General features: G+C 38.3%; 1 protein-coding gene across 1 annotated transcript; it reads right to left on the reverse strand.

Annotated features, from left to right (window-relative positions):
* Positions 1-297: 297 nt before the first annotated feature.
* Positions 298-4,899, reverse strand: LOC128740382 (protein dimmed). Its single transcript, XM_053835923.1, has 4 exons — positions 4,678-4,899; positions 1,295-1,546; positions 497-897; positions 298-367 (listed from the first exon to the last, which is right to left on the reverse strand). The coding sequence occupies exons 1-4, from the start codon at positions 4,897-4,899 to the stop codon at positions 298-300; spliced, it is 945 nt and encodes a 314-aa protein (XP_053691898.1).
* Between the last annotated feature and the right edge of the window lie 22,558 nt (positions 4,900-27,457).

The raw sequence follows: 27,457 nt of genomic DNA on the forward strand, positions 1-27,457 counted from the left end.
TTGAATGCTCACACTGAGCATAACGAAATAATGTAAAAAACGCAAAATATTGAAAACATGGGAAGGTGCGACGGAAAATAAAAGAATGTGGTAGAATATTAACAGCGCAGAATTGCAATCCAATCAAAAACGAGTTAGCAAATATGTCCACCGGTAATTGCTGTGGGCATCAATGCTGCCCAACTGCGAAAGCAAAGCACACCGGAAAATACCATCCACGCCGCTACCAGCCAGGAGAAAAAAAAATCCGATCGCATCGATGCATCCCACTATGTACAGGGGTAGTAAGTGGAGGATTTACATCATTTGAAACGGATCTTCGTAGAAGCTGTTTTCAATGTCTATACTACTTGCACTGTTGTTGCTGCTGTTATTGTTGTTGTGGCTGATGTTGTTGTTGTTGTTGTTGTTGCTGTTGTGGTTGTTGTTGTTATGGTTGCTAAAATTGGCGATACTGAGGCCATCGTTGTTGCCGTTGCTGCCATTATGATGATGCTGATGATGATGGCGGTTATCAGTGTTATCGATAAGACTCGGTGGGTGGTGGTGGTGGTGGCTGTGCTGATTGATACCACTGTTGTTCAATACGTCAAGCGTGATGATATTGGACGAAATCTGATCAGGAATGTGATGGTGAAGGAGTAGATGATGATGCTGTCCGGGATCAGCTTCCGTCTTCACGATGCAATTGTTCTGCAATGCGCTGGGTGCTAATGCTCCTGTTTGTGATATCTCTGCTGCAGTGCCACTTGTTGGAATACCAGCAGCCTCCCCCTCGCCGCGCATTACAATGATAACGTCGGTAAGGGCCGTGATGTAGTTCTTGGCCAATGTGAGTGTTTCTATCTTGGACAGGCGTCGTTCCTTTTTGACGTGTGGTATAACTTCTCTCAACGACTGGACAAATAGAATATAGAGTGTAGGGAAAGAAAGAGAAATACCGCTTACTTAATTATTTGTGTTGGTATCAATTACTGTCATCAAGAAAATAAAATAGCACTGTCGTAATGAAAAGATTTTTGTCATTCAATATTGCTATTCAGTTAATTAAAGACAGTCATTGCAAAATATATTTAGCCATGTTTATGAAACGACTTTTTCCAGAAGGTATTGTCAATATATTAAAAATTCAACACTATATTAATTTGAAAATTTTTGAAAATCCATATTTTGCTTTGAAAAGAAAATATTGGAAAAGAGTTTTTTAGAATTTCTTTTAAAACCTAAGTTTTCTACAAAAGTACATTTGGAATCGTCCGTCAAACATGGTTGTAATTTACAGACACAGACTTACCTGAAATGCATCGTTGAGGCTATGCATCCGCATACGTTCTCGCTCGTTGGATTCGAGCCGCCGCAAATTGCGTTCTTTCGCATTAAGAACCCCTTTCCGTCGTCGAGCGGCTGCTGTGGTTTGCTGGTGATGCTGCGAGGATGCATTTCGGCTACTGCTACCACCACGACTGCCATTACGACTCCCGCTGCCACAGCTGGTATCATCACTCTGGGAGCTCGAATCCGTCATGTCCGGGTCGAGGGCAGATTCCTAATGAGATATGAGATTTACTGGGTAGAGTGGTAGATACGTACGGTATTTTCAAAAACACAGGTAGTTTTAGGGACCCCATTTGGAGCAATGTTGGATTATATTTTTGAATAATTTTTGGAGTTCAATCAAAGTCTATAATAGAATGGTTCTCCCAGTTTTGATAATTAGAAAACGATCAAGCGTCTCCATTTTCTCGTTAATCTAAGGAGAAGCTTTATTCACTACACTTTTTCTCGTTTCTACTACAGACAAACAGACATAACTTTTTGAAGAACAACCTATCAAAAACATCATCACGGATATTTGACAAGCACACTACTGTGTTACCTGACTCATAATGAACCCCTATTTCCGAAATTCTAAAATCTCTCAAGCTTTTATTTTTGGAGTAAACATGTAATTTCTTATGTTATATAGTTGATATTTGTATGCTCTGTTCGAATTTATGATTAATTAAATGCAAAACCACAAAGTTTGTGAGTTACGAGACCGTCATCCGTATATAACGTATATTCGTTATGAGTCTGGTAACACAGTAGTACCATCTTTGGTCGACATTAAGCTTGTACAGAGACATTCTTAATCATAACCAAATACAGTAATGTTCCGATTTTGTCAGCTCCCGATTTTGTCTACCCCCGATTTTATCAGATTTTTATACCGATTTTGTCAGCTTATAAATTTGGTTTAACATTTGTGCTTTTAAACATGATTTATAAAACTTTTCAGTCTGCATGAAACTATTCTGATTCACTGGGAAGAGTTTCTGAATAAAATGATACCTTTTTGCGAGTGATTTGAGGTCAAAATTAGGGTATTTTTATTCTAAAACTTATACCATTCCGAAACAAGTAAAGATAAAGGCATGCTATATTCAGCAATGTTTTGTATTTTTACTATTTGTACAACTTTGTAAAACAGGAAAAAGTCATACAACAACTACAAAAACAGCCAAAATAGAAAAACTGATTTTAACAATTTTACATAGGATTTTTCTATACTTTTGGGGGATTAATCAAAATTTGAATTCGCTGGACGATAGAACTTTTAATTTTAAGAAGCTCTTCTAAAGGTTCCATAAACCTAAAACCAAGATTTCCCGTTCAAAACTCTAATCGCACCAAAAAAGGTTTTGGTTGATTATTTGAGTGTTACAATTACACTCAAAATAATTTTGACGTCGAAATTACGTGAAAAGTTAAGTGAATATTTCAAATCGAATCTTAGTAGAATCAAGCTATTCGATGTCAAGTGACTTTAGCATAGGTATATTTTCAGGTCTCTCATTTATCCTTCCTTCATGCTGAATTCTAAATTTACCCACTGAAGCCTCTTGACAGTGCAAAAGTCCCTCATATAGTAAAGTGTACTGGTCAGAGAAACGAATGAGTCCTCACCAGGGTTGGCTATAATATGCGACACTCAAAATAATTTTCGCGTCGAAATTACGGGAAAGTTATGTGAATATTTTCCATCTAACTTTTCTCGTACTATTTACGTGAATTCAACGTATGTATGCGTAGTATGTATGCATTAGTATGCGTGCATTTATGTAGAAATCAGATAGATGTTATTGTATTTTCCAATAATGTTCAACTGAAAGTCACGTAACTCCCTGTAGAGAAATTTACGTGATTTTTCACGTGGAAAGGACGTGTGTATTATTTTGCGTGGATAGTACTGGCAGTGAGGAATAAGTGGATAAAGTAGATCAAGCTTTGAAGGAAGGGAAAACCTCAATACACATAATCACGCATAAAATTTAATAAGCATATCGCTCGTTCAATAGCGATTATAGCAAAAAGAAATGCAGTGCAAGTCGAAAAAAAATTTTCCGTTTTTGTCGGTTTCCCCATTCCAAAATTCAACATGGGCCTGACAAAATCGGAACATTACTGTAATGAAATAGTGAATGTTACATCTGTTAGTCAGTGGTTCAATTTTGCTTTTACATTTGCGGCTCATACAGTCAAACGTCGCGAGTTAAAAGTCAAAGGTCAAAATCAAAATTCAAAAGTCAAAGGTCAAATATCAAAAGTCAAAAGTGAAAAGTCAAAAGTCAAGTCAAAAGTCAAAAGTCAAAAGCAAAAAGTCAAAAGTCAAAAGTCAAAAGTCAAAAGTCAAAAGTCAAAAGTCAAAAGTCAAAAGTCAAAAGTCAAAAGTCAAAAGTCAAAAGTCAAAAGTCAAAAGTCAAAAGTCAAAAGTCAAAAGTCAAAAGTCAAAAGTCAAAAGTCAAAAGTCAAAAGTCAAAAGTCAAAAGTCAAAAGTCAAAAGTCAAAAGTCAAAAGTCAAAAGTCAAAAGTCAAAAGTCAAAAGTCAAAAGTCAAAAGTCAAAAGTCAAAAGTCAAAAGTCAAAAGTCAAAAGTCAAAAGTCAAAAGTCAAAAGTCAAAAGCCAAAAGTCAAAAGTCAAAAGTCAAAAGTCAAAAGTCAAAAGTCAAAAGTCAAAAGTCAAAAGTCAAAAGTCAAAAGTCAAAAGTCAAAAGTAAAGTCAAAAGTCAAAAGTCAAAAGTCAAAAGTCAAAAGTCAAAAGTCAAAAGTCAAAAGTCAAAAGTCGAAAGTCGAAAGTCAAAAGTCAAAAGTCAAAAGTCAAAAGTCAAAAGTCAAAAGTCAAAGGTCAAAAGTCAAAAGTCAAAAGTCAAAAGTCAAAAGTCAAAAGCCAAAAGTCAAAAGTCGAAAGTCAAAAGTCAAAAATCAAAAGACAAAAGTGAAAAGTGAAAAGTCAAAAGTGAAAAGTGAAAAATCAAAAATCAAAAGTCAAAAGTTTAAAGTCATAAGTCAAAAGTTAAGAATTAAAAGTCAATAGTCAATAATCCAAAGTCAAAAGTTAAAAGTCAAACGTCAAAAATCAAAAATCGAAAGTCAAAAATCAAAAGTCGGAAGTTAAAAGCCAAAAGACAAAAGTCACAAGTTTAGAGTCAAAAGTCAAAAATCAGAAAACAAAAATAAAATACCAAAAATCAATAGTAAAAGGCAAAAAATCGAAAGTTAAAATTAAAACTAAAAGTCAAAAATCAAATATTGCAAATTCAAATCTAATAGGTGCTCCAAAATTTTCATATTGTTTTTGTTATATTTATGCTTAAATCAGGAAAGTAATCGAATATTTGAAGAAATATAACAATCTTACCGTTTGTAATCGTCGAGCGGATCGTTTCGGCCGTGAGGTTGCTCGTGGGTAGTTTAGGTAATCTTCGTGCGGCACATGCAGCAAGTCGTCCGATCTGTGACCATTGTGTCCATTGGAGCCATTGCTGGTGATTTCGAAGAATCCACTGGTGTCGGATGATTCGGCAATTTCAGCTGCAGCGATTTGCAGAACGTTTTTCTCGTCCGTCAAGTCAGATCTCATTTTCTTTACGCTTCTAGGAAAGTTCGTTAAGCACTTGCTCCTGCAACTTTTGGAGGTCTCTTGGAACGCACTTTAATTCACAGCACTCACACGTGACCGGCCATTACTTTGTCGTCAATGTCGATGGCCATGCCTTGGATTGACCTTTTCCCAGGTTCTAGCGGCGGAATTATCCACGGCTGCAAATCTGCAAAAAGAGATAAAGCGGAAATGAACCTTACGCTCGCCATGGGAGATTATAAAACACTTCCGCACCAATTTTCCCCACAATCTATTTTTATTTCAAGATTAATTTGCAGTCCACCGAGACAGGGTCGAGAATCATAGAAAGGGATAAGACGTGATTATGCCGTTGCCACCACCCGTGCCATCATTCATGGTGGTCGCAGGTTGAATATCGTGGTTGATGTTTTACCTGTTCCCATTCGTTCTCGGCCAGAAGGACACATTGCCTGCTGGCATTTGCTGCTGCGGTTTGAATTATTTTTTTATTCGTCGGGTATGTTGTTCTAAGAACGAACAGGTGGGCGTTTCCTATGATCAACTGTTGGAAAAAACTGTCCCTGTCATTGGATAGAGTGCATGTTTTCGCAGTTAGGAGAAACGATTATGACATCGGGAGTAAATTCAGTTTAACATTTAAAATTGATATACGTTCCGAGAGTTAGTATTAGCGTCGGACATACGTGCATACATGCAATATAATGGACTGTTGCAGTAAAGTACCCTGTGAGCCGTCGAACTGAAGGTGCATGATATTATTGCATACACTTCTTGTCTAATTGTCATTTAATCGATATCAAAATAAGCGGAAAAGTCGTTTGGTTTCGGTTTTACTTATTGTTGAATATGAATACCATCTACAGCTTCCGAGTTTTTTGCGATGTCAAAATGGTTGGATCTCTTGAAGAATCCATTTTTGATACAGGACTACATCTTACCGCAGGGTGTCATTCCAAAATTTAGTTTCTGGTTACCGTCACGAAAATATGAAAGATTTTGAACGCTAATAGCTCTGCCAATTATGAATGAATTTTCATGGTATAACTATAGATCGACTTATAATAGATGAAGCAATTATGCGATTTATGATAATTTTCTTTTTCAATCACTAATTAGTGAAAATTAACGAAAAGTTTCAAGATCATGTAGGGTAGATGATCCATTAGTTGCGCCACTAAGTACAATATACCTTCATTTTGCTTGTTTATTGAGGTATATGCTTCAATTAATGCTTGTGGGATATAAATTTATCAAATACAAGGTATTTGTCACAAGGCAAGACAATTGCTTTCGTTGTACGAGAAGCTTTATAAAGAAAAAATGAATTTTCCGATTCAATTATATTGTACCAACAGTTGCGCTAATGTTTCCTTAATTAAGTTTGATGTTCCTTTAATTGTGTTATTCCATATACATTGCTAGGTTGCTAAGTGAAAAAACATCGTAGCAAAACTATAGATGAGCGCCTATAGTTGTGCGCTCCAACTGCGCGTTAGATTTTGGAAAATTGGCATTTTAGCAAATAATGCTTTAATTTTAAATGGTGTAGTACCAACTACAAATACTTCTAAAAACCTGTTTTATATAATGAATATAATTGTTTTATCTAAAATGCTACAGTGACGAAAATATGCATTAATAATGAATAGTAGCGCAACTATTGGTACTACCACAACTACTGGATCAACTACCCTATCCCCATACATTTTTTTCGTGATCGCCTTGCTTCACATGTAGGGACGACAGTTAAACACACCATCTGTTTAGTGTGAATTTAACCAAAACTGATGTCTTACATGAAAAGGGGTTGACGGCATATTCAAGCAGGTGACGTGATGCAGCAATTTTAAAAGTGAGGAAGAATTAGCGACTGTCTGATCCGAAAATAGGGTTAGAGCTTTAAATTTGTTGCTTTATAATTAGTTGCATGTAATTGTTTACATACTTTAGATTATATTGCTGTCAAGTGTGAAATAACTGATATACAAAGTGACAAAAAGAACTATTAATGTGCAGGGGACGTTAGCTAATTAATAATATTTTAACTGTGATAATTTTAACTCGTTGTTTGTATGTTAGTTAAAAGGCAAATATATTTCAAATCAACCTGTCACAATAAATGGTGCTATATATCATCTATTTATTGGGTTATTGTGAGACCGAGGATTACCTATTCTTCGGTGGTCTGTGGCCAAAAACGAAAGAGAAAGCTAAAAAAGTTAGAAAGACTTCAAAGGCTAGCCACTCTCTTAATAACAGGTGCAATGAGAAGTACACCATCTAAAGTATTGGGTGCTTTTAGAGTTCTGAATTGAGAGACTGGCCATGTCACTCAAAAACTTGCATCATTAAACCAACGACACTCACTGATTACGTGAAACGTGTGTCGCTGGTTTAATGATGACAAGTTCTCGCGAGCTACTGAGCCGCCATGGCCAGTCTCTCAATTCAGAACACTAGGTGCTTTACTCTATATTCTTCCACTGCATCAATTTATACAATTAGAAGCTGAAAATGCCTGGGACTCTATGCAGATATCTACAGGTGAGCAACCGCTAATGAATGAGGACGTTGCTTCAATAATATCGCTGCTCTTCAGTTTGACCAAGTTGAGGATGTAGATGCTCTATCTCTCCAAGATAATCAGTTGGACATCACCCTGTTGATGGGAAACATATTTCCCGAAACCGGTCGGTGATGGCGCAAGAGATCAGCAAGAGAGACAAGAAAAAAATGCTACGTCGTAACGAGCCGAGGTGGATTGTACTATAGGTATCAAGAAGTCGCAAGTCAGTTTTAACCTGGTACCGATGGTGTATTCGTGTGACATGGCCAGCCGGCAGCTCTACGATGGGAATCTTTCAAAGTAGTGCTTGCACCTTGTGGTTTATGCGCCTGGGCCACTCTCTGTTTTCAGTTCGCAACACACATCGCATGAAGACATGTTCACATGAAGACTTTTCCAAATTTGACGAGTGAAAGTAATAAAAAAAGCATTTTTTTCATTAAAAAAATTTTTTTTGGAATTAGACGATAGCTTATAAGTAAACCATTTTTCTTCTCAACTCGCCTTAGACAACACAGTGGATAGATAAACTATGGACATCAGACGATCATGGAGTTTCATATGGGAGCCGTCAAAAGCTCGGTCAAAATGAAAAGCTCTATCAGAAAAATAGAAGAGAGGATGAGAACTTCTGACATCATTTCAATCAATCGGCTTGGTTGATATCTGTCAAACAGCAAATCATTCTATTTTTGATTTTTATTAATTTTTTCATCAAATATTGACTCAATTGAAATCAAAAAAAGAACTGTTAGATTCAAAAAACGACGGGCTATCAAATGAGGTAAAAAAGCAATTTTTTGGGAAAATTAAAATACCCAATTGTTACACAGATGTTTTATGGAACATTAATGCGCGTTATCTATCCATTCGCGACTACGATACTAAAAGAGATTTTAAGCCTGTTCATACTCACACGAAATCCGATATGTCGCGTTGTTAAAACTTGCGTGAAAACGAAAACAAAAATACTTCTTGTCTTTTTTTCTCGCACAAAGACCAAACAATTATGAGCAACTTCGTAATCGCGAATTATGTTTAGCGGGATTTCCTCTCTGGTCTCCAAGACGAAAATTATTTACATTAATATCCTTAATGCGATACAAAACTTTGTTTTTTTGGGCCTATTATGAGCTAATCTTCAAGCCATTCAAAATTTATCGTGCAAAATATAATTTTGCTTTGTATTATTTCATGCGCCTCGTAAAAGTTATTAATTTTCAAATTTAAAGAATTAAACCAGCCAAATTAATAATTCGTTTACGATGGAAAAATGAGGTGTAAAATCGAAATAGAAACTATAATCACATAATATTTTGGTAAATGTCATGTGACCCTGATAAATGTTCGTGGAATTATTGTTAAAATAAAAACGTTTCTTCGTTGAAAAATATTTTTTTATAAAAATATGGCGGAATATGATGTTACATTGATTGTATTTGTTTGGTTACGTTTTATTTAAAAATATGCCGTAATCAACTTGATGCAACATCATGTGACATTATTGTTTAGCAATGACATAATAACACGATGTTGCGATGCAGTTTCATGTTACTAGATAGGGTTTATTTATCTTAACTTCGTCGTACCGTTCGAAAATCCGTCCATCAAAAGTTTTCATCGTCGATCTAAAAATCACAATAATATTTACGAAGCTAGCGCGCATGTATTTGTGTAGGACAGCATGACAAATGTTATTCTGCAAAATTTCTGTAGGTTATGCAAGCTTTCCCGACTGCAGAATAACAACAATGCGTTGCGTGAGTTATTTTCGTTTTATGAATGACGGAAATTGAAACGATTAATCGACATCTCCTTCTTCGTCGCATGAAAAAACGTTGGAAAATTGGCTGCTAGGAATTCTTTAATGAAAAAAGCATTTAAATCTCAGCTCACTTTGATTGATCGCGTATCAGAGGCAACGAACTAAAATATCAGGGAATAACTAGTTTTGCATTGTGTGTCATAAAAATTGCTGATATTGTTAATAATTTGTGTTGGATAGGACGGGAATAGGCAATTACGACGAAGCAGCAAACATACCCTATAGACTAATCTATTGGTATAAGTATTGGATAACCTAAATCCAACGTATTAATAACATAAAGTTACTTATTTGTTGTGTGTTTCAATACTGTAACCGGTGAAGTTTTTTTGCAATTTAATAAAGATTTAATAGCAACATGGAAGATGTTGCAAGTGCTGCGTGGGTTAAGTTTGGACCAATTCAGACAAGAAGCACTACAAGTTGGACTTGAAATTACACATGAAATAGGACTTATAATGAGACATGAAATTGAACTTGAAACAGGGCATAATAAAGAACTTAAAATTTAACTTCAAACTAGCTTAGGCTGACCAGACGTCCCGGATTGTGCGGGACTGTCCCGGATTTGGATGGCTTGTCCCGGATTACCAAGCGTCCCGGAAAGTGTCCCGCATTGATTAATTTTTAATCGTGCCAGTTGAATGTTGAAACGCTCAGAGGAACGATACAGATGAGTTTTAAGGGGTTTTCAAGAAGTATCCTATTTATGAATTATTGTTGAAAGAAGTGCATTCAACTGAAAAATGTATGTATATTTTGTATTATTTTGTAGAATCTTTTCTTTTCAAGTATTTGGCCTTCGATGCCTTTATTTTTAACCTAAAATCCTCGCTTTCAGTCTGGGGTAGATTGCCTCTGCCGTCCCGCAATCGTCCAAAAAAAATCTGGCCACTTTAAACTAGCCTTGAATTGAATGTAAAATTTGACTGGAAATTATACTTACAACTTTGCCAGAAATTGAAGTTAAGTCGGACTTAAAATTGAACTTCAAATTGGACTTGAAATAGGATTTGAAATTGAATTTGATTTTTTTCATATCGCCTATGAAATACAACCCCTGTTTTGTGCTCAAAAACTGCTTCCGAAATTGGACTTTTCGACGAAATGTTTATGACTGCTCATTTCCCGTTAATAACAACATATCTATTTGTACTACTTTTGTCGTTCAAATAATTTCTCCACGTTATCAACAAGGAATGAATGGCGGACTACGACGGTATTGCAAATTGCTGTTTAATCCCAACACACACAAATTTCAATACAAAAGTTTGTTCACAGCTTGATCGAACAATTCTTCGGTTCCCGCCGTGGCCATCGATAAATATATTCAATTAATACGCTACCCAGCGCCGTGGACTGCCGTGTGCTGCTCCGCGGAGAATCTAATTACATCAAAAATTTATTCCGTGGTTTGCCCGGCCAACAGAACGCATGTCGATGACGTGCGGAGTAGCGAAGTTGTAAGGAAACATGTCACGGTCTTATTCCTCCGATATTGGCTATACCCGGAGAAGTTGGTGCCACACGATGTCAATCTAGCAACAAGGCGAAACAACAGACCGATGGATAAACAATTTGATGAAAATAAATTGAATCATATCCCGCTGAGATTATATTCTTCTAATTTAGTCCACCCGTCCGATGCTCCCGCTCTCCGCTGATGCTGTGTAGCAAAGCTGCTGGTCTATCGATTGTTTACTTCTCGTCTATTACCTATCCTTAGGATAGGAGTCGCTTTGCTCTGACCCTTCTCGCCAACATCTAGTAGAACAGCTTCTAATGTCATCGGGGGTTGAAAAAGTCGAAGCCCGGTTACAGGGATCAGGATTCTTTTTCATTGTTGGAGGTATGTGTTAGGCCGTTTTAAATTTAAAAAACTAAAATTATTAACTCATAAAATTTATTCAAGAAAACTTATTTTTAAGGATATTTTCGGAAACTTGTGAGCAAGCAGTAATACTGAATGATTGATGCTTTCTTACTTAGAATATCAAGGACTGCAAAATATAAAGGGTTTTTTTCTCAGGTACATGAGATATTTTAGGTCAATTCTATGTTTTTCAAGGTACTGAATCCAAAACTGTCTCTTCATCTCGTACAGATTTTTTGCAAATATACTTTTTTTTATGAAAAATTACAAATTTTATGAAAAAATCAATACCACCATGTGTCATGTGTCTCCAAGACATGTGTATTGTGATCGTGAGAAGGCTACACAAACACTGTGATAGTTTAGTATCATCCACCTGGCAGTAGACAGAGCTTATGGCATACTTTTTACTCATATGAGGAAAGACTGGCATATTAGTTCTTTTAATAATCTAACATTGGGTTCTTAGTAGTACGGTAGTATTCAAAATATGTCAATCCTTAATTCCTTAAAGTGATAATTCTAAGTATGAATTAATTTTGGATTGGTTTTACAGAAAAGTACTTATAATTACAGAACATTTTATCATTGCAATATGAAAAGCCAATAAATATAAAATCAATCAAAATCAATTTTTTTTAGCAAATATTATATATCACTGTCGTAATTAAACACAATGCCCACGTGCTGCTTTTATTATTTAAATTATCTTTATTGAGTTGACAACCCAATGTCGTACATTTTATTCTTATTATTACACAATCCTACACTCAAAAAAATCGACACGTAGCATCCACGTGAAAAATCATGTTAAATTCTGTACAGCAACTTACATGAACTTCATGTACTAGTCAATGGGAAAGTTGATAAAATTTACCGGGATCGCACGTAAACTGGTTAGTATGAGTGGGAGTTACCAATAATTCACGCGAATGTTACATGAAAAGTGTGATGGATGAGAATTACCTATGTTTTCATGTAAACTTGACGTGCCAATTTTTTTGAGTGTAGCAGCAATCGTAATTTTTATGACCGAGTGCTAACTGCTAAGGAGTCCAATTTCCTGCAGAGAGAATGTTTTTATGAAAGACGGCTCACAACGCTTAACTGATGCGCCTTCACTAATGTTTCACACTTTGATATCCCAGTGCAATTTACGGGATCGTATCTAATATCATCGGCAATTGTGAACTGAGAAAAGGGCAAACTGCAGGAACGATGTTATGCTTAGGCGAACTCCCGATAAGAGTGCAGAGTGAAAATCACATCATCTCGTGTTACATCCCCAGAGTAAATTAATATTTGCCTCATAATGTAATGCATGGCGGACAGTGTGAGCGCATAAAGCATCATTTTGTCACCATCAGCAGCTATATTTTTTTTCATTTCGCACTCATTTTTCCAGCTTTTCTATGTTGTTTTCTCTACTTCACTAGCAGACTGGCCCAAGGTTATACTTTCCACGCTTTGACTTCGTGGTGTAATTTTATCACATTTCAATTATTTTCCCCTCTTGACGTGGGAATCAAGAGTTCACGATTCGTGGTTGAAGTTCTCCGACGATTGGGTGCGCCAACCATGTCAGAAAAGATTTATCTACACAAAGCGCTTAGAACTACTTAATTTAATAATAGGTATGTATATCACGGTAAGCGCAATTTTTAAATTTTTATCGGAGAATATTAATTTGTTTTGTAATGAACGAAAAATTCATTGAACTGGAAAATATGATATACAGATTAAGAAAAATATTGACCGGGCAAGTAGGACTTGAACCCTTTCACGATGTGTTGAGTTGAGATTAGATTAGTTTAGAAATAATGATATTCGTCATTTAAATAACGAAATGTTCAATTACATTCATCGTATAAATATTGGGTGTGCAATATTTACAAAGCAAATGCAAATATTTTGCTTTACAAATTGAGCGGACTCTGTCATCCAACAAAATAATGGTATGGCGCATTCCTTTTCTAACTCTAATAGGTTCTTTTTCTAATATCGCTGCAGCTTAACTTACTACATACTACAGTATGTTTCAATAGTAGCTAGTAAACTGCGTTCGAACGTAACGTGCGCCGTAGTAGTGCTCGATGGGAACAGAAGATGGAATGTTACAAATGGACAGCCCAAACGAGTCGTTTGCGTTAAAGTGGGAGTTGAAAAATGTCCATCGCTTGTCTACAAATGAGCCATTTGTAAATTATGATGAGAAGCCCGTGGTGGTGCGTGGCGAACAAGATTGTCCGCAAATTAACCGTCATGATGAATGAATCCGTATCACACTACGCTGGCCGGTTGCGCTCGGTGAAGGTAATTATGTTTAATCAACTGTCCTCTGGAAGTGTCGGCTTTGCTGGGAGGGATTTTATACTGCGTCTCTTCATGTGGCTGTGGATGCGATGGATGTTTGCCGGTCAGATTGGTTTCTCCTGCCACTGATTGCCGCAAAAGGTAAGTTATAATTACGCAATTATTTTTGGATTCTGAATTTAAATTACTATAAATTATCTTGGAGTGTGATTGATAGCGCATTTAGGTGGTAACCAATGGTAGTTTGCGATTTCTTAGATTTGATTTCGAAAAGTTCTCACACAGGCGTTTTTAGATTCTCTTGATTTTAAAAATGTATTTCATACTGGTAATAATTACAATAATAATGATAATAAAGGTAATACAAGTATGTGGATGCAAAAATCAAAATATAATCAATAATTCATTCCGATTGTGATAGAGAAAGTTATATAAAATCGAAGCGAAGACTATCGCTGCGCGCTGGGGGGCTCCGTAGCCGCAAGGTTACCGAGTCTGCTTTGACAAGCGAGTGGTCGTGGGTTCGAATCTTAGTAGAATCAAGCCATTCGATGTCAAGTGACTTTAGCATGGGTTTATTCTCAGGCCCCTCCATTTACCCTTCCTTCGTGCTGAATTCTATATTTACCCTCTGAAGCCTCTTGACAGTGCAAATGTCCCTCCTATAGTTAAGTGTACTGGTCAGAGGTACGAATGAGTCCTCGCCAGGGACGGCTATAATATGGGATAGTGCTGGCAGCGAGGAATAAGTGGGTAAAGTAGATTAAGCTTTGAAGGAAGGGTAAACCCCAATACACGCAAGCACGCATAAAATTTAATAAGCATATCGCTCACTCAATAGCGATTATAGCAAAAAGAAATGCAGTGCAGGTCATACAGCAAACACCCGGGCGATATTACAATAAATCAACTATACGGGTCGCAGTAATGAGTCCACACATGGAAAAAAAAATCGCTGCAAAAGTCACTAAAAATGAAATTTGATGAATTAAAAAACAGAGGTTATGATCGAAGGCGGAATATAGCACAAAGGCTTTGCTTTGCTTTTTGCCGCAATTGTTAATTTGTTCTACCTCTAAACCAACAAATCGGCACAAGTGGGTATAACTTTAAAAAGTTTAGAGAGCTTAGAACGCGGAGGCGGTGATTTTCGCTCGACTGCTAATCGTCAAAGAATTGCTAGTCAAAACAACAAATCAAAATCTATCTCTGGTAAGTGTTTACGTTGTTTGGATGACACGAAGAAGAAGGAGGAGGATGACACGAATAACAATTGTTTATTTCTACGTTGTTTACGAACGCCAACGTTTCGGTTACCGAAGATATCCGTTTCCAAAATTCTGCTGTACAACGGCTGTTTTTCTTGGTGCGGAAGTACAAAAGATCTTTGGTCAAACTTTCCGACAGAAGTTTAATTAATTTGAAGAAACACTATACACTCAGACGTTCATCCTTTTCGAACGACGCCTCCTACGAATGGCTCATTTTGCTTACACTTTGTTTGTTTATAATTCTAGTCGGCTGTCGACTAATGCAACAGTCGTAGACTCCGTTTATAACCTTTTCTCGCAAAATTAGCCTGCAAAATGTGTAAAGTGAGTAAACCGGAAAGTAAATAAAACTTGGTCTGTATTTAAAATTTCTTACGCTCTGCTATGGAATCGCATCGCTCCCCCTGTATGAAATGGCTTTTCCGGACACTGCTAAACGAGATATAGCTACAACAGTGAAAACTACACCCATTTCACCCGGTACACTGTAGCCGTCACTCCAGTGAAGTGACTCCTTCCTACTTTGGAAAAGGAGATTGTAAGCGTCTCACAAATTACGGCGGTAGTCGGTGAGTATTTAGCTTCCTTACCGACCAAGGAGCGGCAGACTGTATGTGTAAGTGGAAAAAGTTTTAGGAGAAAATTAAAATATTTGACAAATGCTTGCAGAAATTAAGTCTTACCCATCTGTTGAGAGAAGGAGAGCGGTGACGGAACTGAATTACTACGTTGCGTTCACTCGAAGGAAAGCTTTGTCATAAAGTGGCTCGAACAATTGCAGCGATGATCATGATGGGGGGACGATGATGAATTTTTAGTGGTCTTCGGGATGTTCAAGCCGGTGAGGTCAATATTTGCACCGAAAGACAATGTACATACGCTCTTATTGTCTCGGGCTGGATTTTATCGATATTCGTAACAATGCAAGTACAGTGTGGTTTCAACCAACTGGTCAATAAAATTTTAAATTACTGTCTCCGATTAGCCTGTCGGGTGTTACCGAGTTTTGTGGTTTTATATTGGCAATAAAACACGCTTAGGCAAACGGTTGTGAGTGATATGCTTCGGGGTTTGGTCTTCTCATCACTTTTACTATTCTGATGAACACAAATTCAGTGTTGAAAATTAATTTTAAATATTTACAGACAACTTAAAATGCCCAAAGGATAAGATGAAAACTAAACGTAGTATTTTTGGAAACGCCACATGTTTTGATTGCGTACTGTTTTGATACTATTGATAGAATCTATTTTTTATCAGGAGTAATGGCGTGATTCTCCCAGGTGATCTCGATGTACGATGCTCGCAAATCAAGCCACTTATCGTATGCTCGAATCTCACCTGGAAAGGGATGGTAAAGTCAATAGGATAGTAGCAGTAGCCCCGCATATATCCTGTTTTGTCATTGAATAAAAACAGAAGGTCCAATTTTGGAAACGAAACATAGCACTTGGGCTTTGCTTTACTTTAATGGCATATTTCTGCTATACCTGGTGGTTTCAAGAAATCATTTACTTAATTTCTTTGTAGTCAGTCAAGTGCTACCGTTTGGATATAATTGCACGTTGTGTTGTGTGCATTCTATTGTATGCAGTGTATAGTAGTTATTTATTATAGGTGCGCTCTACGCTCATTCTCGTGTTTACCATGTTTCGTTTTTCTTGTGACTTTTCTCTGATTTTTTTTCTAAATTTATATCACGTAAAGCCTCCGGGCCTGTTTTAAAATAGGAAGCGTGTATTCCGTGAAAACGTTTTCATCTCCTAATGTTTTCCCACAGACAGAAACGGTCGTTGATGTCGCACGCCTAATCCTGCCCCTTATTCCGTCACGTAAACAGCTAAAACCGTAGCTGTGTTCGTGGATGGGTATATTCTTGAAATTGACTATTTGCTGGGTTGATTTCGAGAAATTAATTAAGCGTAACCTGAAGCAACAGTAGTAACAGCAGTTTCGACCACCCTTCAGATGTCAATTGAAAGTGACATTATTGAGTCCACCGTTTGATAGCGGAATCCAACGCCTGTTAAAAATTGATTATTGCCAAATTACTTTCTGCGTCACTTAACTAGAAAGCAGCTAGATGGGATAGCTATAGCCGACAACAGTCGATAATATTGTCAGAGTTCAAGCTGTGAAATTGCTGTGCCATGGAGGTAAATTAGTTGTCAACCCTTGTTAGACATTAAATCGAGCAAGTCGAATGAGTACTGCTCTTCGCGCAGTACGGATGAACGGCAGCGTGATTCGAAGAGCCCAGCTTGTTTCGAAAATATCAAGAGGGATTTCAATGTCGCAACAAACTCGTACATTTCTTAATAAATTCTAATTCCCGGGTAATTAATTGGTTCGACTTAATGCAAAACATTTTCAAATAAAAATACCTTTCAATTCCCTTTTTTTTCATTTTTTGAGTCCACATTATCACTCTCATCAATCACCATCAATCGCGTGATACGATTTTACAAGACAGCATTGAGAAAATATTGACCATGTCTAAAAACCAACTGAAAATACGTCTAATAGGAATGACACCTATTTAAGCAAATATTGTATAACATTAAGTAATATTGTATGTAGTCTACATTTGCCCGATAAAATAAATAAATAATCGCACTCATTGTGTATGAAATGTTGGTGGAATAGCGAGACTAATAAAAATTGCACCCTGGTTTATACTATAGGTATAGTTAGTTAATCATAGCTTTTTCTAAATTTTTGAGGTTAAGTCATTTTTTCTTGGGAGGTTAAATTTTCAAGGGGCTTATAATTTGGATATAAAAAGTTGTATTCATGTTGCTCCTAGCCCTCTAGCAGCTTAGAGTCAGGGTGACACAGACCCATGCACCTTCCAGTATTGGACAAAAGGTAGGAGTCACAACGATTACTTGTTAAGCGTAGCTACTAATAACCCCCCCCCCCCCCTTCTTACCTTTCCGCTCTTTCTCCTTCATTCTAAATTTCATTACTTTCTTCTACCGTCCCTTCGTCAATTGCAAAAGAACTACGGTTTCAAAAAATATTAAGTTATTAATATATAAAAAAAATATTAAGTTACTAGCTGATAGCCCGGTTGATAAACGGCTGGATAATGCGGAATATAGACCCCATAGTGGTCGTTAGCCTCTTATCCAGCAACTCCGATCCCGACCTTCTAGTGGTACCAGCCGGAATACGAGCAACCTTAGCGGAGATCGGGTAACCAACCCCGGTGGAAACTAAGGTCGTATACTAACCGAGAAGGAGGTATAGTGAGTCTCGGCACTATAAGATGGCAGCCCCATCGCGAGACTCGGTAGTGTTTCCCCAGTACGGCTACACACCTAAATTAAATTTAAACTAACAACATTCAAGCATATACGGAGCGGAATATTCGGCATCGACCTAGGCGACGGAACAAGGACGATGAATGGAGACTCGGGACTTGGAACTGCAGATCGCTAAATTTCGCAGATTGCGAGCGGGTGCTGATTGAACAGCTGGAACCCCGCAAACTCGGCATCGTAGCTCTGCAGGAAATCTATCGCAAAGGAGAGAACGTATGGAAGATCCGTGGCGGAAAGGCTCAGTTTTACCAGAGCGGTGGCGCTACCAACGAACTGGGAACGGGTTTTGTAGTGCTGGGCGGAATGCAGGATCGCGTGATAGATTGGAAGGCGATCAACGAGAGAATGTGTGTATTGAGGATAAAGGGCCGTTTCTTCAATTATAGCATCATTAACGTGCACTGCCCGCGCGAAGGTAGACCCGACGATGAGAAAGAAGCGTTCTACGCGAGGCTGGAGGCAACGTACGACAGCTGCTCGTCACGGGACAACAAGATCGTCATCGGGGATATGAACGCCCAGGTCCGTAGGGAAGAAATGTATAGACCGGTGGTAGGACCCCATAGCCTGCACACCGACACAAACGATAACGGCCAACGATGTATAAACTTCGCAGCTTCCCGAGGCCTGGTGATCCGAAACACGTTTTTCCCGCGCAAGGATATTCACAAAGCCACCTGGAGATCACCTGACCAACGTACAATGAACCAAATTGACCACGTTCTCATAGAGGGCCGGTTTTTCTCTAACATCACGAACGTACGCTCCCGTCGGGGTGCGGATATTGATTCTGACCATTACCTAGTAGCAGTACATGTGTGCTCAAAGCTGTCCACCGTATACCGGACACTTCAAAGCCGCCCTCCTTGCTTGAACATCAGGCAGCTAGATAACCCACAAGCTGCCGAGAACTACGCGCGAGTACTGAATGAGGCACTGCCTTCTTCCGAGGAGGTGCTTCAAACTTCGAAGACGGTTGGGACAGAATACGCTCAGCCATGGGAGAGGCCGCTACCGTGGCACTAGGTATTGAGCCTCGGAGTATACAAAATGATTGGTTTGATGGGGAATGCCAACAAGCGGTGGAGGAGAAGAAAAATGCTTGGAAAAATTATCTAAGTATTGCCACTAGAGAGAGCCTGGCCAAATACCGACGAGCTAGGAACCAGTTGACCACTATCCTGAGGAGAAAAAAGCGCCAAAAGGAGGACAGAGATCGTGAAGAATTAGAGCAACTATTCCGAGCTAATGACACGCGCAAGTTCTATGAGAAGGTGAACCAAACTCGGAAGAGCTACACACCGAAACCTGACATGTGTAGGGACTAGGGAGGGAATCTAATTACAAACGAGCGCGAGGTGGTCGACAAGTGGAAGCAGTTCTTCAATGAACACCTCAATGGCGAAGTCGCAAAAGGAGGCGGAACGGAAATTAACCTAGGAGCGCCCATGGAAGATAGTAATGTCCCAGCACCTGATCTCCAAGAAGTCAAACGAAAAATCAGGCTGCTGAGGACCAATAAAGCCGCTGGGAAGGACCGCCTACCGGCAGAGCTTTATAAACATGGCGGAGAAACGCTAGCAAAGGCTCTACACTGGGTTATTTCGAGGATTTGGGAGGAGGAAAAGCTACCGGAGCAATGGATGGAAGGAGTGGTTGGTCCCATCTACAAAAATGGTAATCGGCCAGACTGCTGCAACTATCGTGGTATTACGCTGGTAAACGCCGCCTACAAGGTACTCTCCCAGATCCTGTTACGCCGGCTGTCACCGATAGCACAAGGTTTCGTAGGGAATTATCAGGCGGGTTTCATGGGGCCTCGCGCAACTACGGACCAACTTTTTACCATCCGACAGATCTTGCAGAAATGTCGGGAGTACAACGTGCCCACGCACCACATCTTTATTGATTTCAAAGCAGCATACGATACAGTCGATCGAGACAAGCTATGGCAGATAATGCACGAATACGGTCTTCCGGACAAACTGACGCGACTGATCAGAGCTACATTGGATCAAGTGATGTGTTTCGTATGCATCTCTGGGATACTCTCGAGTCCCTTCGAGACGCGACGAGGGTTGAGACAAGGTGACGGTCTATCCTGCATGCAGTTCAACATCGCTCTTGAGGGGGTGATCCGACGAGCGGGCATCGAAACGAGAGGCACGATTTTTACCAAGAGTAGCCAACTTCTAGGCTTTGCAGATGACTTCGATATCATTGCCAGGAACTTTGCGACGGCGGAGGCAATCCACGCCAGACTGAAAGCGGAGTCTAGGAGAATTGGGCTAAAAATAAATGCGTCGAAGACCAAATACATGAAAGGAAGAGGCTCAAAGCAAACAAACGCGCGCCTCCCACGGACGGTAACCGTTGACGGCGACGAACTAGAAGTGGTAGAGGAGTTCGTGTATTTGGGATCGCTGGTGACTGCTGACAACAACACCAGTAAGGAGATCCAGCGGCGCATCCAAGCGGGAAATCGGGCCTACTTTGCCCTTCGTAAAACTCTACGATCAGGAAGCATACGCTGCTGCACGAAGCTAACAATGTACAAAACCATTATTAGACCGGTAGTTCTTTATGAACTTGAAGCCGTGACGTTGCTTACGGAGGACATACGCGCCCTTGCCGTGTTTGAGCGGAAAGTGCTGCGGACGATATTTGGCGGAGTACAAACTGAAAGCGGAGAGTGGCGGAGGCGTATGAATCACGAGCTACAGGCACTGCTTGGGGAGACTCCCATCGTACATCTAGCGAAAGTTAGCAGGCTACGGTGGGCCGGACACGTCGTAAGGATGCCGGACGACAGTGCGACGAAAATAGTCCTCTTCAACAACCCCACCGGCACCAGGAATAGGGGGACCCAACGTGCACGATGGCTCGACCAGGTCGAAAGCGATTTACGACTTCTGAGACGACTAGGAAATTGGCGACGAGTGGCCCAAGACCGAGTTGAATGGAGACGAGTGCTTGAAACAGCACGAGCCACCCCGGCTCTATGCTGCTGAAGAAGAAGAAGAAGCTGATAGCCCGATCTCACTCGGGCCCTTTGTCACTCAGTCACTTTGTACATCTGTTTTTGTAACGAAAACTGTCATAATGCAAGAAGCAAAACCTTTTTTTCATTTCCTCTTACATTTTCCCCAACCATTTGTAAATCTGACTTCTTCTCGGTAATCCCTACAAATTGACAGAAAATCTTTTTAACGTTTTTGAACCTCCCCCGTTTTTAGGGCCACCCTATTTCCCCTTTCAGAAATAAAACAACTTGTACAACTGCTATCGTTCCAAATGCAAGAACACACCCCCTTACCCATTTGAACGTTTCTCTCCCCTTGTAACAGACCGCCTCCCTCTGTTGTCAACCCCTCGGTGCTGATCTTTTTATGCCAAAAACATGTGTTTGACAAACGACGTTTAATGATGAACAGTCCAGAAGTTCCGGAGCTATGGCGGCACATACATTCATACTCACGTTCCTCGTTTCCCTACATGTCGGTTCCTTCCCAGTCAGCTCCCCCTTCTGTCACGTAGCTAATCATCATAATTGGGAAATGGGCGGGCACCACGCGATTTACCAGAAAATTTTACATAAAATCTCTTATAATTTATCAGCTGGCAGGCCGTTTCTGAATTGCATTCGTTGTTAGGCTAGTTTTTCCCGTAGTGCAAAGTGTTATTAAAGCCATTTTCAAGTATCGAAATTACTTCGAAGTTTCGAATAATCACGGGAGTGAAATATCACATTAGTCGACATAACAATGCATTATATTGCTCAAATTGCTCAAATAAATTTAAATAATAAAACTAAAAAAATTTGTACGAAATTGTTACTATTATTTAAATATTTGCAAAAGTACCCCGAACGTCAAGATTTATTATGCTGATTCTATGTTGAAAATGCATCTTTTTCATTAAAATACATTATTTAGTCATGAAAATGACCGGAAGCTTCAAGTAGACGTGCTTAAACATACTTTCACTAACAATTCAGATAGAATTACCCAAGATATTCAAAACGCCATATCTCCCAAACTATCAATATTGTTTTTTTTCTGGTGAACATTTTGAGCATATTTATTTGAAAATAAAACTGGGGGTGTTTTAAGATATTCGCATTTTTTGTTTTAAATTGGAAAAAAAATGTTTGATGTTGACAAATTAGATAAAAACTGATAACATCATTCGATTGCGCGGCCAAAAATCCATAGAAAAAGTATCTTCACATCAAATTGTTTCAAAGATATTTGAACTCGAAAAATGACTTTTGTTGAAAATCTGTAAAAAAGGAAGTCGGAATGAACAAGTATACCAACTTTGGTTGAAATCGCCGAATCCAAACCTTGTGTACGTTTGAGATGGAATGGCCCGAGTATTATACTCTTATGGCGGTTTTAATGACCAATTTTGGTGTGAAATGCCATCATAAGATTGTAATAAAACCCAAATTGTTACTTGGGCCATATATAGATATGACTGACTGCATTTTAAGGTCAAGATAAAAACACCAGCTTGGTCTTTTCATTTCTATTAACAACCCTTCGTTCAGACAAAGGTTCAATGACATTAGCTTTAAAAGCGTTTGATCAGCCTGAAATTGGTACTTGGGCTTACCATGCAATGCATACCCGTCACTTTGAAACATTTCACATTTTTTTAGCGTTTTTTCTTGCGCTTTTTTAGCTGTAAACAGGCTGTAAATAAGTATTGTAAACGAAATCTCAGCAATTAGGTTTGTTTTAAATCTGTTGTCAATTTTTATTTAAAATCAATCGCGTTACTTGGGCAACTTCTCTGAGGATCAATACACGATGTCCTACAGCCGGATGAGACGTCAAGTCACACGCTAAATTGAACTCAACGCTGATGGAAACATGAAATTTTTTCCGAACGATTAATGACCCCCTAGCAGCTCGCCCAATAAACATTTTTGTTTAAGAATAGCTTATTCAACTGTTGTACTGCTAATTCACGTGTAACAAGTGCTTGATAAGCTACTATACAACAAAAATGTTACTTGGGCGGACCTTGTTGTTGGCTTATTCGATTTGGGCCTATATTGAAGCACATGCATAGCAAAACATCTCACTGCACGCACATGGCAGTCGATGTCGCTGGACTCGAAAAAGGCGTGGTTTAGCGCCCGGCGTCGTCTTGAGGACGTCATTTTTATTTTTTTATTTTTTTTTAATGTTTCTAAGTATGTTTATTTACATGTTATTGTATAAATAAAATATGTACAAAGGTTTTACATGGCAATTTCAAAGTTAAACTTCTATTCATCTGTATCTATTCTATCATTGCATGGCTGTGTAAACCATTAAAATCTTCAGAATATTTGTTCTTGTAGACACCGATATTCCATCTAGTGTTCGCCGCAGCAGATCCTCACAACTAAAGGAGCGTTGAGCCCAGAAACTGAGCTTAATTTTCGTTTTAGTGTAATAAAAGCATTACGTACTCTAGAACAGAGGAAGTATTTGTGCTGAATGGTTTCAGTAGCTGTGCTCTCACAATGAGTACATTGATAAAAATGGAGGACACATCGAGTAAATTTATTTGGAAGGACCTAATAAAGATAGCTGAACTCGAAATTATTAACATTATTGCTCAAAGTAGTTGAAAATGCAATTTGATAGAAATACCGCAAATTTTCGAATTTTTCCTGCCACACCCTGTATTATCTTGCCATTTCATTAATAAATTAATTTTCTTAACACATTGTTAAGTAGTAACGTCAGCAACCGGTTCTGGCAAAGCTGATGTGTTTCTTTATCTTTACATTATTACTGTGAGCAATATTTTGACCAACAAGGTGAGTAGTAGTAACTGTTTTTGGACGTGTTTAATTAAAAACGGTTAAATCACTTATATGTGTCTGCATATTTTTTTCGTTAAGCGTGTTTTCAAATGTCAACACAGCTTGCAAGTTTGTTTTGAATTTTCATATGGACGCAAAAAGGGAACTTGTGGTAAGTGTTAAAAATTTCAACTAAATTAAAAAAATTTCAACCGTGTGATATTTTAAAGAAGCTAAAGCCACTCGGAATAAACGAATAATCCATCTTTCGTACCATCAAGCGATTCAAGGAAACCGGTTCATGAAAAATACTCCCCAAACCTGGCCGACAATGCATTGTAAGGATACCGGAAGCCATTAAACGAGTAAGAAAAGGAATTCGACGGAAACTTGACCAGTTTACACGTAAGACGGCCAAGGAACTGGGAATTTCGCAGTCAACCATGAAGAATATTTTGAAAGATGATCTTGAATTGATTCTATACAAAAAATAACGAGTCCACGGTTCGATGGAAAAGCAGAAGCTTACAAGAGTCGAAAGATGTCGGCAGTTGTTCAAACGGGGCACGGTGATGGTGAAATTCTGTTTTCGGACGAAAAAATGTTCCTACTACAGGAACACCACAACCAATAAAATGATCGGATATATGCAGCACATCTTTCTTATATTCCTTGGGACAAACTGGTTATCCAAAGGTAATATGATGATTCCAGAGTGATGGTATGGGGATGTTTCTCCAAAAACTTGAGAGTTCAATTGCTGTTTATTGAACCTGGTGTTAAAATCAACACTAAATACCTATTACATTGATAATGTTTTGAAGAAACATTTGCATCCCATCGTCAAAAACAAACACTACAAGAATGTACCATGCTACTTCCAACAAGATTCCGCTACTCAGGCTTGGAGTGAGCACAATTTTCCGGATTTTTTTCCTTGAAAGAGTGACCTGTCTTTTCGCCTGATTTGAGTCTTCTTGACTTTTATGCATGGGGTTACATGCTAGGCGGACTGCGGTTACTTTCAAGCAACGTTTGGAGAAGATTTGGGATGAAATGCCTCAGAACCTCGTGCGTGCCAGCTGTAACGCTTTTCAACAACGATTGCGACTGGCAATTAAAGCAATGTGAATTGAACCAATTCAAGACATATTATTTTTGATATACTTTACACGAAATACACTCAAAATTAAAATTTATGCAAGTGTCTTATTTTTGTGACCATTTACTTTACTGCCAGTTATTACTACTCACCCTGTAAATTTAATCTAACGGGAACGGGACAACATAGACGGGGTGATGCCCAACGGGAACTAGTGTATGTTGCTGCTTCGTCGTAATTGCCTATTCCCGTCCTATCCAACACAAATCATTAAAAATATCAACCTTTTTTCTGACACACAATGCAAAACTGGTTATTCCCAAGGGCATTAGCTTCTTAAACATTATTGTGATTTTAAGTTCGGACGATGAAAAATTTTGATGGATGAATTTTAAAACGGTACGACGAATTTAAGAAAAAAATTCAGTTACGTAATAATATGCTTTCATAATCGCTTTTCAGTGATTTCAAAGTTCACGGATCGGAATCGGAAGGTAAGTGTGTTTTAGTCAAAACAGCACAAGAACTTTTGGAGTATTCATTAAATTCATGCAACAAATGATGAAAATTAGAATGGCTTTACTTGCTACGACGGGAATTAGAAATAAACCCTATATTTCCCGAAACCGGTCGGTTTAAAATGTAAACTTTCCATCTTGTAAGAACTGTAAGTGTTGTGTCCCGTTACAGTAAATGTAGATTTGTCGATGCTTACGTTAGTACGTAACAGATATTGCAGCAGTATTTTGCTGCTAAAACTGATGTGTTAAAGTGCATTTGCATTGCCATGATAAGCGGAAAACAGGAGACACAAAGAGAATCTCTGTTACTTACTTGTTACCTCCGTCCTTTTGAGCAAGTAACAGCGAATTATCGTTTATAAGCGCTATAATCTCGTAAGTCTTAGGTGAGCTAAGCCTTAGCCGATTTAGTTACTTTGTTAGAGAGGTTACTGATAGTTCATCAATCCATCATATACTTGAGATCAGGCTAGTGACAGTGACATCTATATTTCGTTTCTTTGTAACTGCGAATTTTTTTTGGAAACAGCATAATAAGAGCTTGTGCTTGGATTTTGCATTAGTCTTGAGCAAAATTTATTGACCAGGTAGTACTGTAAGAATCATGGGTGTTTGAAAAGTTGGGACAAAAAATAACTTTAAAAAGCGAAATGGTTTATTTGAAATTGAGTTGGGAGCTACCCCGTAACATAGTGACAGTTATTAATAGTTTCCCATAACACCCGCCAGTGTCAAAAATGTCGCGACGATCGTTTCTACGTGCTGGCCAAAATTGACGCACCTTCGATTTCCAAAAGAAATGTTAATTTTTGTTACGTTAAATGTGAACGCAAAAAGCTGTCTGGACAACGATTTGAAAAGTGCGTATTGATTATTTCAGCATTGTTTCATGTTTTCGATAAAACTGTTGGAATTCTTGGTGGGTTGTTTGATTGATTTGTTTACAAGATAAAAAGCGGTATTTATTACAAGATTGTCACTCTTGTGTACGAGTTGTCTGCTCTAAAGTATTTAAATATTGCGTGTTTCATTGAAAGTTATCCGCTGCGCAATTCAAAATGAAATGCTCTTTTATGATTGCTGGATCGATTTTGTCGTTAACAGAACAAGTTAAGCAAAATTCAAGAGTAAATCCAAGCAATAGAGATCGTTGCAGTTGTACAAAAAACACTCTGTTACATGACAGAACCAAATAGAGCATGTTATTATGACATAAGAACCAGTTATGCTGCTATTGTCATTACCATGGAAACGTTTTGATACTTGACATAATGTTGTCAGTTCGTAAAATACTCTATTGAAATAATAAACCAATTCAGATCTTATATGCACAAGAGATTTTTTGCCAAAACAAATGATAATACACTCTTTCTTCGATATTTACGCCGCTTTCAAACATCTGTCGTGAACCATGAACCAGCAGTTTTAGGTACGTTTGATTAGTATGGGAGCTGTCATATTGTTACCGGGTTGGTTGGGAGTCGCATGCAGAAGTAAGAATTTAACTAACGGTCATTTATCATTTGAAGTATCTAAAACATGCTTCAATTTTTTAATAAAATTATGACAAATTTTAATAGCATGATGAAAGCAAAGTAGGAAACAGAAAAAACATGCGATGCGTGGTCAGGAATTTTCGCTGCTAGGCGGCAAAATAAAAGATCCTAGAATTACCGTTCTGATTCAAACTTAGAACAGTTTCAAACTTCGAACACTCAGAATAAAATGCTCGCTAGTATCACTAATATGATAAAATACTATGCTTATTGTATACCACCGTGTTCGTAATGATGACCTCTATCCGGTGGTATATATTATGCATAATATTTTGTCATATTAGCGATACTAGCGAGCATTTTATTCTAGGTGTTCGAAGTTTAAGACTGTTCTAAGTATGAATTAGAACGGTATACAGCAAAAAACCAGCCTTGAAATAGGGCAAGTTGTATTCTTGC

The sequence above is a fragment of the Sabethes cyaneus genome, chromosome 3 (genome assembly GCF_943734655.1).
Source record: "Sabethes cyaneus chromosome 3, idSabCyanKW18_F2, whole genome shotgun sequence".
Classification (NCBI taxonomy): Eukaryota; Metazoa; Arthropoda; class Insecta; order Diptera; family Culicidae; genus Sabethes; species Sabethes cyaneus.

Coding starts and splice junctions, on each gene's coding strand:
- LOC128740382 (XM_053835923.1), bottom strand. CDS start 4,899: ATGAGATCTGACTTGACGGACGAGAAAAACGTTCTGCAAATCGCTGCA. Junction 1,547..4,677: donor CCGCTCGACGATTACAAACG/GTAAGATTGTTA, acceptor ATATCTCATTAG/GAATCTGCCCTCGACCCGGA. Junction 368..496: donor GATAACCGCCATCATCATCA/GCATCATCATAA, acceptor CAACAATAACAG/CAGCAACAACAGTGCAAGTA.